Below are 17531 nucleotides of genomic sequence, written 5' to 3' on the forward strand. Positions count from 1 at the left end.
CCTTGAGTCTGGTCTCTTGGGTCTCCTCAGGTCCCTCTCGGAGGGGAACGCGGGGCAACAGGCAGCTGTGGTGGCTGCAGGGAAAGTGTGAAGGATGCCGTGAGTCTCAGGCAGTCTCTCTGTTTTCTCCGGAGAGATCTGGCGGGGACTCTCGGGGTCACTTAGCAGCTTGCTTTTTCTCCCACACACCAGCCGTGTTTTGATTTCAGTCCTGGAGGTTAAGGTCCGAGTCCCTGGTGCTCCGCGCTTGCCTGTAGTAGCAGAGATCTTTCAGGGAGGTTGTTAACCCTCCCCTTTCTTCCCGGGGAGAGAAAACAAGCAAATAACAGCTCAGAGAGCAAACTCGGAGAGGAGGCTCGGTTATTGTAACTCTGTTTTAAATGAATGTTCACAGACAGCAGCTTATGTAGACCTAAGGAGACAGTGTACCGCCAGCGTGATGGATGTTCGTTGGCAGCTTATGGAGAAATCGTGCAAATGTCAGTGAGATGACAGTTTTTTCCTAAGTGCTGATTAGTTTTTCCTCTCTTGCATAACTTACTGACAGAAAAGCACATGCCTACCCGGATTTGAGAAATGCAATTTACAGCGTGGTTTAAGGTGCGTTTGTAGCCACAGTTAGGAGCCGTTTGAAAAGGGTTAGGTTGTCAGTTTGAAGAGTCCATAATCGCTTCTGAACTTCCTGGATCTCTCATCACCCAGTATAGGCGAATAACCTTCTTTCTGTGGATCCCTGTGGATTTGTATCAAAATACCATTGCTAGGAAATGAGTGATGGGTTCACAAGAGATTGTCAAGCTGACATCTTGAATATTCTCTTCATTTTAGACCCTGCTGGCAGGAACTGCTCCCTGTCCCTGCAGGAGGGTGAATCCCCGTGACGTGGTTCTTGGTTCCATGGTGCCATCCTTCTCAAAGTCAATGGCAGAAATTGTCTAGGCCCAGTAATTAAAATATCTCCACTTGCCTGCCAGGACGTTGGGTGAGTTATCCTTTGGGTGGGAACACAAGAGGTTTTGGCATCACAGCTTGGCTTTCCTGGTAGTATTCATGTCAGAAGAGCAGCTTCAACCTGCAGTTGTGAACGTGAGCTTGGAAACAGCTCTGAACATGAAGGACATTTCTTGGGTGCACATCAGTGGCGGCCCTGCATTCTGCCAAGCGCAGCGCTGCAATTTCTTGTGCCAGTGCTTAACCCCTGCTGCTGCCTCTCATCTCCCTGCCGTTCCCAATGACTCCTGCACCGCCTCGTCCTCTTCCCTTCTGCCTTCACTGCTCCCAAACCCGTTCTCACTCAAACAGTCCCTAGATGATGCCCGAATGTCTGTCCCTTGTGTCAAGCCCAAGTGTGGAGGGATGGGAGAACAACCCTTGCCCTTGGGCAGCCCTCTGCACTGTGGGGGAAGTAAAAGCCAGGAAAGGGGAAATTTTAGCTTCATTCCAGGGCAGAGTCTCCACTGACTTGAAAAGAGCCAGGATTTCACTGCTGGAGTTCTACTTTATTTTTCTTTTCCATGTTTCCTGCCACTATATCTTAAGTTCATTGCTTTGTTTTGTCCACAAATCATCTGTGATCCTTCAGCTAGGGTTTCTGTATCTCGCTGGCTTTATGTCTTCTTGAGCAGCACTTTGCACAGTAGGGATCCCAGCTCTAACAGGGATCTTCGGGGTATAATCAGAGTCCAAAATACATGAGGGACTATATGAGCATAGCATTATCATATACTAACTCTCAGCTCATTATGGAAACCTTTACTTCGGAATAGCGGCACCTCCTTCTCCTTTGTTAATGCTCTTTAAAAATGTTTTATTAATGTAATTATCTCAATATAACTTAACAAAGTAAGACCTCTCATCAGAAGGCATTAGCACATGCAAGGATGTATTCAGCTGCTATCCCGGCATCTCTTAGTCCCTGAAATGCAGTGTGTCTGTGCTGCCACTGGAGAAAAGGAGGCAACAAAACCAAAATGTGATTCCCCACCCGCAGAACCACGCCAAAAATAGAAATTACGTGGCACAAACTACAGCCTGGCTCTGACCACTCGCAAACCCAGCCTGGCAGTGCAACCTGATCAAATATGAATGAAACTCTTGGGACGTTCCCAGAGCAATTTACTGATGGGATGATACTGTTAGGTGAAAAGCAAGAGGTTGTTGCAGCTCTGGGTTGAAAAGGCAGGTGAGGGGGAGGAGTGTGTGACCGCGGTGGCTGGTGCGGGGCAGTGGGCTGCCCTGAGGGTCCCTCCGCCCTGCCCCGGGGTATTCAACTGCCCGGCTGCGGGTCCGGAGTGTGGATGCTGCCGTTCATGTCGGCGTGAGAGAACAGAGATACCCAAGGAGCTTCGTTAGGCCACTAGAAAAACAAAGCGAGGAGAAAAGGAAGGTTCTCAACTGAGTTTTCTTCTCTGTGATATGAGTGTTCAGTTTCCTGGTGGATCTTAGAAGGCGCTCAAATTGTGGCACGCTAAGCATGGCAAGAACTGGCATTACCAAAACCTTTTGGTAGTATCTTAACCAGCCACCCAAATCACTAGTAGGTTTTAGACCTTCGGTCTTAAATTACAAGAAGCTGATTAGTAACCCAAGCCAGCATGGGGCCCTGATTTTAATATTGGCAGTTTTCTCTCTAAGGTATGTGCAGCAGGTTTTTTTTCCACTATGACTCAAACAAATGGGGCCTTTTTTTTTTTTTTCCTTCTTCTTCTTGTGTGTTCTGCAATTTCACGTACGGCTAGAAAATCATAATACAAAAGAAATTTCAATAACGTGCCTGTGCTTTAATAAAAGGAGCTATGAACAATGCCAGCTTTGAAGATAGCATACAGCCATTGAAATCAGACAGGGGAAACAGAACATCAGTCAGATGGAAAAGTATGATTTATTATCTCCCTCCTGGCAAAATTACAGTGACAATGTCTATGCAAAGGAATCTGAAATTACTGACTTACTGTATTTCTGTCATAATTTGTACCAAGAAAACATACTAAAATAGATAGGCATGTCATATATTGATCTATAGTGATACCTCTTTTTTAAACTGTGTTACGTACTTACCTACCAATTCTATAACATATATATTACATTATGCACAAGTATATTATTACAATAGGTGAAAGAGAATGGTCTATATTCAGAATTTGTCTACAAAAAATCCATGCTGCTGTTTTTCCCTGGATTCCAGTAATACAAGTAATAAATGGAGGCCCCAAAAGCTCAGAGCTCCGTGGCGCCAGCTGCGTGGCACACGTACTCTCTCAGAGCTCCCCGCTGAAATAGGTGAGACCCAAAACTCAAGCATCAGCATGATTCAAAATCGCCAGGAATTAAGCGCAAGCCGCCGTGTTTTTATCACAGTGCACCGGTGCGGGAGCACAATGCGGAATTTGGCCTGGACATGCAAACCCAAGGGATTGGTATTTTTCCAGTAAATACGACAGAGGAATGAACACGTGCCCAACATTTGTACCGTCAGAGCTGTGGCTGGGCTTTCAGATGTTCGCTCCAGGAAAGAGCCCCTTGGCTGTGCTGCCTTCTGGAATTGGGGGCTGTCCAGAGAGCTGCTGGAAGAGAGGAGATATCTCGGCACAGCTGGAGAAGGGGCTCTGGCAGCCCCCTCCCCTCCATTGCTGTTAAGAAAATGGGATGTGTAGTACGCGCAACTGTTACCAGCTCCTTCCAAGAGCACTGAATCAAGTCTGAGGGTTTATTGTCCTGCCAGACAATGCGCGGTGGGGCCAAGGAGAGACGCGCTCATCCCTTGGCTTGCCCAGGGTGTGTCCGTCCCTGTCACCCGAGATGTTTCTGTAGGGCTGGAGACCGTGTGGTCATCAGCTCGTGAAGAAGGATGTCATCCATAGAAATGTTGGCAGATCATTGGCAAGAAGTTTTTCAGACCAACCGTTTCCTACCAGAGCGAGGGGAAGTGCAGGTGTGTGTTTGTTGCTACTGGAATGTGCTTTATGCAGAATTGCGTTCATTAAAAATAATGCTTAATTAGCTAATTATCCTAGTTATTGTTTTTAAGGCTATAATTAGGTAAGTCATGTAATGACAACACTCAGTCTAGTTGCAAAATAAAAATACAAGTAGTGTTAGGCTTCCTTACTCTTCACCCTGTGGTACAGTTCAGAGGTAGTTCTTTGGGAATTGCAGTAGAATCGGTGTGCTGGGGGTAGCGTTAGGGTTTGAGGCAGCTCCTCAAAGCAGGGAATCTCTCAGGCTGTTACCTGTGGTCATCCTGGGCAGGAAAACCGTTCCAAGTGAGGGCTAACCCAGTGTGCCGCCTGCGTTAGCAGACCCGAGTGAGTCCTCTCGGCACAGATAACCTATTCAAACCCATTTTCGTTTCACATCCTTCCCAGCTTGTGCTCAAAATTGAATGTGATAATGTCCCCTGAGGGACAGAAGCCTCCCAAACCTTGCTGCCTTTTCTCCTGATGGTTTAAGCGGTGGCAACTGGATACAGGGGGCAGACGGGAGAATCTGGAAATGCCTTCTCCATAGTACCCGCTGTTAAAGACCTGCTGCATTCTGTGGGGCACGTTCTCTGCTGCTGTGAACTGCTGCAGCTCCATGGATCACGGGTGGCCCAGTGGGATGTGACACTGATGTAAAGTTCGGTACCAGTTAGATACACTTCTGTGGAGTTCGCACAATGCTGAGACCTGAGATGAGGGTTTGCTTGCCTGAGGGAGGTCTCATGAAGTCTAATCCACCTTGCCAGCTGCCAGAAAGTCAAAAGTTAGGCTGGAGAGAGAAAAAGCAACCAGGTCCAAGTCAGTGTTTCGTATGATCCATTTGCCCCTCTCCCACCTCTCAACATGCAACGAACACAGGGACAGCGTCAAAGCCCAGAAGCAAAGGAAACCGAACGCCAGCAGACAAGTTAACCAAGTGGGGTTAAGCCACTGGTGCAGCCACAGCTCACCGCTTGGCAGGACAGGGCTTTGCAGCAGGGCCTGGAGACAGTGAAGGAGAAGGGGCTGCGTGTGTAGATGTAAAGGTGGGCGCTCAGCGCCCTTGAGCTCCTGTACCCTCAGCAACGCAAAGGAAGACAGCAAGTCAGCTCCTCACCGCTCCTCAGACGTAGACTGGGGTTCAGCCAATGTGTCTTTCCTTAGGAGGAGTAAAAGTTGGTGCAGCAACAGAGCGTGTTAAATAACGAGCTCTTGTCTCCAGCCGGAGGAGATCCTGAGCTCGGCAGGGGCGAGCAAGAGCAAAGCATTCAGGAAGAAGCTGCTGCTTCGGAGGGAAGGAGGGAGCATTTTGGTGTGCCAGTGGCATGCAGGAGCTCCCACTGCAGTACCAGGGAGGTGGGACCAGCTTCCCTTAGGGCACAAGAGGCACAAAACTGTGCAAAGTGCTGAGGCTGAGGGTGATAACAGCCCTGAAATCTGCAGTGTGGGGTCTATGGCAAGAGGAGCTCGCACCTGCCCTTGGCTGCCATGATCCAGCCAGGAGGCACCGACAGGGTGGTAATTTCCAGCTGCCTGAGTTGCGTGGGGACACAGAGCTTGTCTTCAGAGAGAACAGACCGGCTCCAAAGATGGCATTCAGCTCAGCAGTACAGCTGTGGTTTGGCTGTCTTGTGAGTAAGAGTCTCAGGGCCAAATCCATCACTGGTGTAAATCTGCCTGGCCTGTACTGTGGCCATGGAAGGTGCATCTGATGATCCAGCCAGAAGAAGGCAGGAGAAGGAATGGGACCAAGATCCAAATCTCCTTCCCAGTGATGGCTGGTTACGTTATACCTACCTCGTTAATACAAATGCAGTGTTTTATCAGTACATAGAGCTGATCTCGCCACCTTCTCCCAGCTTTTGGTGTGAATGAAGAAGGAAACAACAGATACAGGTATAGGGAAAACCCATGGAAGAAGGATCAGCTTTCTGACCCAGCTCCTTGGTTCCTTTCTCCCTGCCCCGGGAGGCTTTCTCCTGGATGTGGCTCCTTCATTGGTAATGGCAAGAGCAGGCAGGGAGGGAGCGGAGGGCAGGAAGCTGCCAGCTGGGCTCGCTTTCCCTAGTGATATTAAAAGGAGCTTAACGAATCTGAAGCACATGCACACATTTTGGCTGTGTGTGAACGGGGCTGCGCGTCACACGTTGGAGCCACAGTCCCATCTGTCATACCCGTAGCCTTTCGAAAGGAGTCCTGTTCCCTGTGCACCGGGCATGTCCGAACTAAAAAACAATTGGAATAGAGTCATAAAAATCATCACCGAAGTAATGGAGACCTCCAGTCCCCTCAGGCCCAGGGTAGGTGAGGTGCAACTACTGTCAGGAATAAAATGGGACATATATCAAAACAAAGAGAGTGTTCTTACGAAAGAAGTGCAAAGTCATGTTGTTAAAGAAAGCTCCACGGCTGCTCTCTGGGGAGAAAAACAACCACGAGACTGCAGATAGGCAGCTCCCGTGGAAAAAGGGCCAGGGCTCGGCTCGAGGGTGTCTCTCATCAGATAATGGAGGAGTCATACTCCAGACCCAGACACGGTTCCAGGAGCCTTTTAAACCCGTCAAGTTGCATGGTACATAGCAAATATATGAGTATAAAGCTCCTAATGCCATCACAACCCTGAACTATCAGATGTGGGCTCAGGATACCCACGGTGAGGCGTATCTTCTGTGCTTCTCTCCCTCGTCTGGCTTACTGATCTGTAGTAGCTCCTCAGGAACTTTTACAAAAGGATGGTAAGGGCGTTTTCTCCAGGTATGGACAGGCATGGTCTCGGGCTGAAGGGAAGAGAGGTACACAGGATCTGGGGAGATTACAGCATCTTTATGCCTTTCCATTTCCAGAATCCGTGCCTGCTCCCCAGCCTGCTGGAAAGACTCTCGTAGCTGTGAATAGACAAGCAGCAGTGAGGGGTGACTCAAACTGAGCTTTGGTTGGAGAGCTGCAGCATCTCTAGGCTGAGAAAGCAGGCGAGTCGTCCTCCACCTCCTTGTGATGGGGCTGCCTTGAGTACAGGATGGAGTCCCCAGTTACAGAAAGTGTTTTCAGTGATGGACCTGTCTTGTCCTTTCAGCTGAGGGAGAAATCTGTCATTTCATTTCAGTCCTACATTAGTAATGCTCGTGTGCATGTTGGGGACTCCCTTAGAAATACAGGATCTCGGATTCTGCTTCTGCTGCTTCTTGGAAGCCAGCTCCTTGTTTCAGCTGAGCTGCAGTGTGGTGCAAGCATTTTTCAGTTTTTGGATGGCACAGTTCATTTGTATTGCTAGTGCTCCACGTAAGTAGGACACAGCTCCAGTTTTTCACTGCAAATAAATTATCTAATGACTTAGTACTTTTTTCCTGTTGCAAAATCATTTGCAGCCTGGTGGTGTTCGCAGTGATTGTGCTCATCTATAACCACCCACTGGATTGTTTATTTGAACGACTTTCCACCTATGGAAAATCCAAGTCATTACGGTTTCTGTAGATAATTGATAGTGTGTCTCCCCTAGCTGGATGGGTGATTTTTATTTTTTTGAGTAAGTGACAAAAAAAGAGTGAAATTTTTGCCTCGTGGAAGTTCTTGCATTGGTGCACACGCATGTACACACAAAAAAAGAGACATTTACCAATTACCACAAGTTAGACAGTTATTTGTGCGAATGGTAAAAGCAAAGTGAGCGGCCCAGAACAGAAATAGGCTGGTACCAGTCTCGCCTTCAGGCGGGACTCAGTAGCTAGCCCCTGCTCCACACTTCGGCACCTGCAAAATTTCTCGGTTGAAAGCTTTCTGTGAACTTCCCTGCAATCTCCTGCTAATCTGCCTGAGATCACAGGCAATTTCAATAACAATGAAAATGATTCTAATTTCAACTTCGGGAGTATCTTCTATGAATGCTATCCCAGCTTCTTTTTTATTCATCTCCCCTGGTTTATGTCTTCCCACCTCAGCTTAATGCAGAAACCATTTTTGCCTCCGATTTTATTCATCAGGTCCTTTTTAACTTTCTTCCCTTTCTTGCTTCCTGCCAATAAATTCGCCACCTGAAACTGTAGCTACAAAAATCATTTCCATCAGAATTGCCATTGTCCTTAGTGTCATTAAAAGTTACAGCCACTCTTAAGATGTAAGTGCCCACTTTGACAGACTTCACTTTGCATCGCTCTGCTTTTCCTGCTGTTTTATCTGCGTGGAGCAGGATGCCATCAGTCGAGCCTGTCTGAGGGGGGAGGCTGAATGTGATTATCCGTGTGAGCGCTGGCACGCACTCTCCTGAAAACTAAAAGATGGAGAGATTGGCAGCAGCGATGCTTTTCGGCTTTCCTTCCCTCGGAGTCCAGCCCTCGCAGGGGATGGGACGCATCCAGCCCTTCCCAGGGTCAGGCAGGCAGGCGGTGCCTGTGCATAGAGCTAGTGGAGCCCAATCTAAAGCAAGGCGGGGACAAGTGTGTGCAGAAGTACCAGGTTGGATCCATCGCATTCAAAGCTGCCTTGACGTCAGTAGAGACGGAGATGGTGGCATCTCCTTCTTTTTAAGGGGTTTGCACTTCTTTTGACTAACATGTTCTCAAAGGGGGAGAAAGTACTGCAGCCCCGTATTCAGTAAAACTATCATGAAAAGCATATTTTCCCTTTGCAATATAATCTAGAAAAGGCATATACTTATGCACCATTTCCTTTTTGGTGTTTAAAGGAGGTGGGAGGTAACATGCCTGATTCAGGTTTGCAGTGATATCAAGAGTCCTGGCATCTGCTCTGCATCTGCTCTGGTGTGATGGATCCTTGGGTTTCCATGGGGCCCAGAAAGCAAGCCCACTGGCTTAATTTCTTGGTTACGCACCACTTCAAATTCCAGTCAACCAAGGAGATTTCTCCAGCCATTCTGCCCATTTTGGAAATACACCTATTTGACTGGGAAAAGCGTGGCAGGCCCCAGTGGCAGCTCTGTTCAATTCAGTGGAAGTACTTAGATTGTCCTCTACTGACTTGAACAGCCCCTGCATGATGATCAGTACGTGTCTGTTGTTACATGACTAGATGGTTGTAAACACTTAACATGAAGCTTTTCTGTTCTCTTCCTGAAAAGAAATATCAAGTATTTGTGATATAATAGTTGTAAAGTTTGTATTGCTCTGTAGTTGTTGGCTAGTAGCTGTGTATAATTGATGTAGGGCTGTTGTGCGACAGACAGCGTGAGGACACGGTCCTTCTGTGACCACTTCATGGCACCTAGTCAATGAGATGATGTCTTCGATTATGGGGCATTCTTGTACGAATACCCTCTTCAAGCTTAGCTGGAGAGTGTAGGAAGGAGGAGGAAGAGAGCAGCCCAATAAATCCTGATAACTGGATCTCAGAACAGATTACTAGAGAGCAATTGCAAGAATTTGCGGTAGCTTTGAGCAGCCTGTACGCTAGCTCCAGCAAAGGTGTACACCTTCTTCCATAAGGCTGAAAATTTAAGCATGAAGAAAGTACCACGCAATTCAAAGTCTTTTCTTGAAAGGGTGAGGTGCCCAAAGTCTCAGGAAGCGGCTGTGCTAAACATGCCTGGAGGAAATCAGGAGCTGGCATCTAAATTCATAGAGTGGGAAGTCTCGAGGAGTAACAGGTCTGTGTATGGTCTGTTTTAATGATATATGATCCAGTGGCTCTTGAAATACTTAGGTGCCAAATAACACTTTGCTCTCAGAAGGCTGCTTGGAAAATGGGCACTGTTTTCCCAGCTCCGCAGGGGGAATGAACTGCAACTCCTCCAGTCTGAGTGAAGCCAGGTGGATTAATCACAGCTGATCACAGGAGGCTGTGGCCTGAAAAGTTGGTCTGAGGTCTCTTCTGAGCTGGGTGACAGCCCTCATAAGGACTGAAAGGAGTGGTCTTGGAAGCCCGTTAGTCTGGTGAATGTGACAGAGAGCAAAACCTGAGAGAAATTGCTTCTGATTGACACATCAAGCAGGTAAAGAAAAAGTATCAATCAGGTGTCACCTTCACAGTTTTTCATTAGTCTTAGGTAAATCACTCCCTTTCCACCTCTCTGGAGATGTTTACGTAGAAGCAGCTGAGAGTGATTGACAAGCAGATGTGTAGACAGAGAATCCTTATTGGAGGCAAGGAAGGGGAGGGCTGCAGTATATTGTTTTGTATATATATATATTTGTGCTTCCTCCATTCACTCAAGGAGAATACTTAATTACTCAGTAATAAGCTTTTGTAGGGCAAGCCACATGTTACAGAAAAATCTTTCACGTGTTTGGGACGGCAGAGAGGCAGCTTAGGGTGCTGTAGCTGTGGACAAAGCTTGAGCCAAGGGTGGAGTACAGGTGAAGTTCAGGACGTATTTGGGACAAGAGAATTTCTATGCTTAAACAAGATGTCTCAGATGCAGTAAAGCAAGATATTGCCTAAAAACTTGAAGTTTTGTGTGTTAGTTATTTGTGTGATTGTACGAGCTGCCTTGGTTTAAAAAAATGCTTGATTCGGATCTCTGCAGCTCTAAAAGAACAGAAAAGAGTAGAGTTAGACACTGAGTTTTGAATTCAATTTTCCATTTTCTTTTCTCCACCTCTCCCTTAAGTTTGGGAGGAATTAGTATTTTAGGCTATTATCCTGAAGAACTGTTTGATCATGCGATCTCTCTGTCTGTCCACATCTCTCCATCTTCTTGGATGACTTGAGGGCATGCTGGAGCCCCCAGGTGTAGATCTCTTAGAGGTACGAAATTTCTGTGGTTTTATGAAACCTCGTGCCTGACTAAAGAAGGACCCACGTGTTGCCCAGCCCCTTATCACTGTGAGGAGTAGCTGGATGACGTTAGTGAGCATAATTCCTACGTTTGCTTCCAAACAGAGAGTGAGAATGGTGGGGAGCTGGTGTGTAGGGGAGTGAGCGTGAAGATTAGGAGATACAGTATCCACATCTCGTTTGGCTTCGTGATTTCCCCTGCTCAGGGCATATCTTGTTTCTCATTCTGTTTCCTTTGCTGCCTTATTCGTTTGTTTGTTTATATCATCTATCAAGTTTATCATTATGTGCTCATGCACATAAAATCTTTATTAGACATGCATATTCTCTATTCTCTGTTTTAATTTTCCTTCCTTCTTTCTTTGTTAACAAACTCTGCTGATGGCAGATGTTTCCCATTTGACAGCACCTGGGACTAAGGTTTTCCAGCCACGCAGCCAAAGGAGTGCTGGCGCCTTCCTTCTGCCACCCCGGTTTGCAGAATGGGGCCATCCTCTGATAGAAGCAGGGAACGAACCTGCCCCCCAGCCAAACCTGGGGTCACAGTCCTCCTTGAGGTCAATAGAACAGAAGAGAAAGAGAAGTTGGGCCATGATCTTAGGTGTGGTCATAGCAGGGGTGTTCAGGGTCCACATCCTTGTGCTTCTTTGGTCTCTTTGAAGTGACTGGCCAAAGGAGAGGTGAATCAGGGTCAGTGCTGAGGCTGAGAAGGTCCTTTGTGCTCTATGTCCCACTTCATCTGCTCCCAAACCCTCTTGAATGGTGGTTAGATGTTGGCCACATCTGCTTCCCACCAACTTGGGTTGACTTGGCCCCTACACTGACAACGCCATCAAAGAACGTATATCCTCACTATTTCTGAGGGTTGGTGCTCTCCCCCTCATTGTAAGCGAACATTGGGTAGAAAGAATTTCAGGTGCTTTGCACCAGTTTTCCCAAGTCAAAAAGCTGTGTTGATACCTCCTACAAAAGGACCCAGTTCACTGCTCTGGTTTTGACTATAGGTCCATTTGTTCAAACGTGCCTTGAACAGTAAGGGGCCATGCAGTTGTGTGGTCGTGGGTCCGTGTTACGGCTGGACACCATGAACATCCTTTCCTTTTGGACAATAGTGAGAAAAACATTTCTGCGCCAACATCTCTTGAAATCCTTTCTGACAAATCCTTCCCTGGAGAGTATTCTAAGAGATTATTCTGCCTTGGACAGGTGTAGTGAATAAATTGTCTTCTGGCTCAAGCCTTTTATGATCCTTTAATCTTAACACTTTTTCTAGAATATCAGTTTAAGGGGCACCAATAAAGCGTTTGCACTGTCCATGTGGGAATGGCATAGCCTCTGATTTGTGTCCTCTCTCCTTCATACTTCAGAAACCCTCTGTATTTTTTCAACCTTGTTTTTCAGTAGGGATGAGAGTTTCTTTTCAGGATCTGGTGTTAGCTGCTGTTTGAATTTCACTGGCTACAAAAGTGGAAAACACCCCTCTTCCATGGGTGATGAATCTTTAAATCAGGAAACAAATCTTTGGGACATCTTTCACTGGTTCACTGTTCTTCCGTGGTTCCCACTTTGTCATTTTGCCTCTGTCTACCTACTGCCTATGTAAATTAACAGAGGACTTTTTTGACGAATGTCCCACAATTGTTCCACAAGAAGGGTAGCTCCAGGGAAATTAATAGCTGGGATGCAGAGCTCACAGACAACAGGAAAAAGATGCTCCATTAGTGTGCTTGGGGCAAAGTCCTTTCTGAAGGGGCAGGGGTTTGCAAATCGGATCCCAAAGCACATCACCCGGGAGAAGGTGCCAAGACATTCACAAACTAAGCGGACAGAAGGCCGGAGTCACTCACGGAGGCGAGGGGCTGGGTAAGAGCCACAGTAAGGGGCACTGGCAAGTGAACAAAGTGGTCAGATAGAGGAAGAACCTGGAGTCAAGACCAAGCAGCTTGACCTTGATAAGACGGGGAAGAGGACGTGGCCGAGAAAAGTCTTGTCGTTCATGGCAAAGCAGCCTTTTCGTTTGCCGGCTGCTCGTTCCTTGTGCCGCCGAGGTGTGCTTTCCTTCTTTAATTGTGTGCGGTTCTTCCCGCTTGAAAAGCTGCTCTCAGTGTCGAGCAACATCATGGTTTATTACAGTGTCATTTTCAGGTTACGCCAACAACGCAAAAGCAAAAGATGTGTGTGTCATGTCTCATTTACTCAGTCGCAGAGTTGTTCAGGGGCATCTTCTACTTGTGCTGATCATCTTTAAGCCGCAGATTGGGCTGCAGTCCTGGGAACACGTCATGTATTTCTTAGTGTCGCAGCCATTGTAGTAGTGAAGATGGGGACAAGTCCTGAAGGATACGTCAGTGAAAGCTTCCACAAATCACAAGAATCTAGTTCTACTGCTCCATATAATTAGCGATTAAAATGAGTAAAAACAAAGCAGCAATTTTCTTATTGATCCCTCAGCAAATAGTTCTGTCTATTTTCTTCTGTATTGTTTCTTCTTATTAAATAGCCTTGAATAAGAAATGTCAGTCAAATGAATTTAGATTCCTGGTGCTTCAGATAGAAATCAAAGCAGGATTGAATGAGGAAAGATAATTAGAGAGAGGAATTCCACCTCCACAAGACTTCTTCCCTTGCTCAAGGAGTGCTGATTTTATCTAAATTGCCAAAGCCGCGAGCAAATGAGAGGTGATGGGAATTATAGACTGCAGACGCTGAGACAAAGCAAGGGAAGCTTTAATTAGTGCATTTTAGGGTAGAAATGAATTTCCTGGGAATAAATTATTTGACTCAAGACATATGGAGCTTCTTAGAGGTGAACTGAAAAGCTTATTACCTGCCAGAAGCAGGGCTCACAGGTAGTATCTGTCTTGTAGAAATGAGTGACCCATCACTGGGGTCTGAAACACGTGGGGATGAATCCTCCTTTCCTTCGCATCTCACTTTTTGTTTTTTTTTTTAAATGCGGAGGAATTCCCATTGCTGCAGATTCCTATCAATGCAAAAGAAAGCAGAATTTTTCCCAACTTACTCGTTCCAGTTTTACTGTTGCTGAGGAATTGGGATTCACATATCGAATCTACAGGTACAGAAAGGAAGTGATTTTTCTTTCAAATTCTCCTCTTATTCTCTTTTCTTAGCTCTGTTGTCATCCTTTCATCACACTTGCACACACATAAGGACATGGGGAATGTTAAAGCACTGACCTTTATATTTTTCAACAGATTTCCACAGCTTTTTAAAGGGTGAGACAGTGACAACTCTCTGCTATTCGGAGGCGGATAGGGATTGCTGTTAGAATTGATGGAGTTGAAGCAAAACCACTTAGTTGGGTGCTTTAATCCAGAACTCCCCGACTTCAGCAGAATTATTCAGGCTCTTAATTATTTACATATTCTGTGTGAGACGGTTGCTCACAAACCATGTTGAAACAGGCAGGAGTGGGGCCGGGGCCAGGTCTAATGACTATATTATGGGAGCGATTACAGACCCTTGATGCGGGTGCTGCAAAAACATGGAATAAAATGTGTGTGCCCCTCCAAGAGCAACACTGTTCTCCTCTGCTCTGAAAAGCAGGAATGACAGCACATAGAGAAGGCTGGTGGATGAGCAGGCCACCTCAGCACCTTTCCGACAGCTTGGGGTTTGCTGGCAGTGGTGGTCTACATGAGATAAGAATATGACCCGGAAAATCCCCCTGTCCTCCCTTCCCGGGATGAACCACCACTCGTGATCTGCCAAAAATCCTGCTCTGCTCCCGGCCAAGTGTTTTAGATAACACCGGATGGGTAGAGCAGAGGTACAACCGAGTGGCTTCAGCTTGGCCTTTTTGATGAAGGGAGCTAAAGTCTCCTGAAAGCTAAAAACACCCACACCCTCTCTGGGAAAACAATCTTCATGCTCGTTGGTTTTTCTAATGTTCTGGTTGCCTATTTCAGATGTTGCTATTTTGTCCCATAGGTTAATTTGTATTACCCATGATGAATGAATGCAGTCAAGAGGTATTGAACGCTGATGTGTTTATCTTATGGCAAGATAGAAATGTTGCAAACTTGTGAGCTACGGGAGGAAATGGGCTAATTTGAGATTTGTTCCTAGCCCTCGCCATGCGAATGGTGTCGCTGCGAGCCCAGCAATGAAGTTCACTGTGTTGTAGCAGACTGCGCAGTTCCCGAGTGTGTCAACCCAGTCTATGAACCAGAACAGTGTTGTCCTGTCTGCAAAAATGGTAAGAAAGTACTGCATTGGCTTTAACAAAGAGGTATAAAGGAAACATTTTATTAAAATGTTGTTACTGATGCATCGCCAGGAGGTTTGCTTCCATTGACACGGGCTGCCCTTGGCAATGGGGCTGTTACTTCTCCTTGTGTGTGGGCTTCAGTTATGAGGTGGCAACTGTGAACACTAAGGCTGCCCTTCCTGGCCCGTGTCTTCACGTGGAGGTTATGGGATTGCTGACTTGAGTAAGGCTTTATAGGGCTGAGTCCTGATATCGGAGATAATCGTTTCATGTCTTTGCTTTTTGCTCATAATTAGTCTAACATGAAATCAAGTGTATAAGAAGAGAGAGAGTCTTTGTCCCTAAATTAAGAAACCAATGGTTATTATGGAAGACCAGGGGAAAACTCACTGAAATCAATGGCAAAACTTCCACTGGGGCCAGTAAGACACCCACCGAGCCTGTAACGTTGTAGGTTGTGTGCTGAAGTCTGTGTGTGTAGCATTGGCCCTCGTTGTCCTGCTGAAACAATTTCATGAATTGGAGTTGAATTCAGTAATACTTTCAAGAAGGGTTTTAGGATGACTGAAAGTACCTCTTTGGAAAATAAATCTGTTTCCAAGAAGGTTTCCCCGGTCTTGTACCACAGCCCGTACACACATATGTCTCTGGAAAAGCACTTTTCTCCTGATGTAGATATGAAGACAGATTGAGAGTTGAGCTAGCTTCACATAAACCTCTTCATGGCTTTCTTAACATATAAGAAATGGCTGCTTAGACTCATCTTCTCGTGTTTGGAATTCACTACCCATATATATTTCCTCTTACATACATCCCTGCTGCTGGATAAGAGTAATGGTTGCTTTTGGATCTAAATGAAAATGTTTACAAAGAAATAACATTTTCAACACATTTTCTGCTCTTTAAGACAGAGAAAAAGCAAACAGTTGGAAACGCAAAATATTTTTACTAAAGGAATTGGCAAAATTAAGACCAGTCTGGAAAATTATACCAAAAATACTACTTGAAATCCTGAGTTTTGCATTAAACCATGATTTTTACTCACAGATATTTTACAAGGTTTTCATTTAGAGTTTTATGTTTCTGTTGAAAAGCAGAAAATGTTCATAGGAAATTTCATTGGTTTGCCATTGTTGATGCCGATCTTCAGAGAAAAGGTATGTTAACCAGCTCTATCCATCACCTTTGCATAGATCGCGTTGCGCTTGGGTGTGAGGTTTCCCATCGCACTCAGCACGATTGATGTCTTGGGTTGATGACTGGGAGGGGTAACAGTGGCCATTGTCGTGCCTGTCGCTCTGGCTCATTTACACCTGAACGAACGCTGCTGGGGTGTGTTTGGCCTCCATGTTCCCACTGTGTATAGGGTACCACGCTGAATCCCCCCATTTATGGTGGCAACACTTGCTGATGTCTTCCCGTCTGGTTCGCATCACACAAATCCAAACTGTGAGCATCAGTCAGGCTTCCCAGGAGTGCAGACTCAAAGGTGGCTTCACACAGGTCTGGGAGCTGCTGGATTTCCCCACCAGCCTTTCACCACTATCACCGTTTCCTCCAGTAACAAGAGTCCCCCACTTTAGGGGTTGGTGGCTTTCTGTGTTGCGGTCCCAAACATCCCTGGTGACCAGGAATGGGCAGCATCTTTCTTCCAAAAACAGGCAGGGTGCCCAGAGAGACAGGATAAGAGGGAAAGAAGCAACTCCTACTGATGGGACCAAGAACAGGAGGAAAGAAGGACTATCAGCCACCTGCTGAAGGGGCTCCAGGGCACAGTAGAGTGATTGGATACTCAACTAGAAGCCAGGAGGTTTTCTCCATGGTGTTGCCAAATTTCTCTACTCCTCTCTTCCCTCATCTGTTGGAAATACAGAGTTCTCTGAACCCTGTTTTAGGCAGGGAAGTATTTCTTAAGAGCCGCCTTGGGGATCCTGGTCTCTGAGTTGAGAGAGACCGGGGCTTGCAGCTCAGCTCTGAGCCAGTGGTGGAGGAAGGGGAGAGGCAGCGCGGTGGCGGGGCTGTTCCTTGGGATCGAGGAGCGTATCTGCATGGGGGGTGCTGTGGAGGGGAGCTGAACCCTTCCTTCCATCCCAGCCTGGCTGTAGGGATGAGGTGTGGGACCCCTCCCAGCCAGCAGGGCTTTCTGCTCCTCCTGCTGCAGCCAGGGCTGACTGGCTAATTGCTGGCCAACTGCCTGTAATTTTGACTTTATCCTTCACAAATGAAATGAAATAATTCACAAAGTCATAGAAATAAGCAGGCGCCAAGGTAGTCTCTGTTGTCACAGGGAATGTGATGAGCAAATTTTGTTATTGTTCTTGGATGTGGCTCCGAGTGTGGCACGTACCCTTCACCTCCCGCATAGATTTTTGGGAATTTCATGTGAAAGAGTTACAGACGTTGCTGTGTCTCTTGCCCCTCTGAATCCCTCTGACACATCCTAATGAATGAGGATCGCAACGCTTTAAGCTGTCTGTTCATCTTGAGACCAAGATTTTATCTTTCGGCTCTCCACTGCAGCCGGTCAATTAAAGCTCAGTTTCACAAACGCATGAAGATAACACAAGCTGACAGACCCACTTAAATGACTGAAACCCCCTTTTTTTTTAATTTAT

General features: G+C 46.4%; 1 protein-coding gene across 9 annotated transcripts in view; it reads left to right on the forward strand.

Annotated features, from left to right (window-relative positions):
• Positions 1–17531, forward strand: part of VWC2L (von Willebrand factor C domain containing 2 like) — a 53486-nt gene that overhangs the window by 6643 nt on the left and 29312 nt on the right. For 5 of the 9 annotated variants that reach the window (XR_010071993.1, XR_010071992.1, XM_063341473.1 and 2 more), the window contains one exon: positions 14775–14904. The exons of 2 other annotated variants lie outside the window; for them this stretch is intronic. Coding sequence is in view for 5 of the 7 variants with exons in the window: in XM_063341473.1 (XP_063197543.1) it covers positions 14775–14904 (130 nt within the window). In the remaining 2 variants the exon portion in view is untranslated. 2 more of the 9 variants (XM_063341478.1, XM_063341474.1) reach the window with 2 other exon arrangements.

The sequence above is a fragment of the Chroicocephalus ridibundus genome, chromosome 7, assembly GCF_963924245.1.
Source record: "Chroicocephalus ridibundus chromosome 7, bChrRid1.1, whole genome shotgun sequence".
In the NCBI taxonomy this organism is placed as follows: domain Eukaryota; kingdom Metazoa; phylum Chordata; class Aves; order Charadriiformes; family Laridae; genus Chroicocephalus; species Chroicocephalus ridibundus.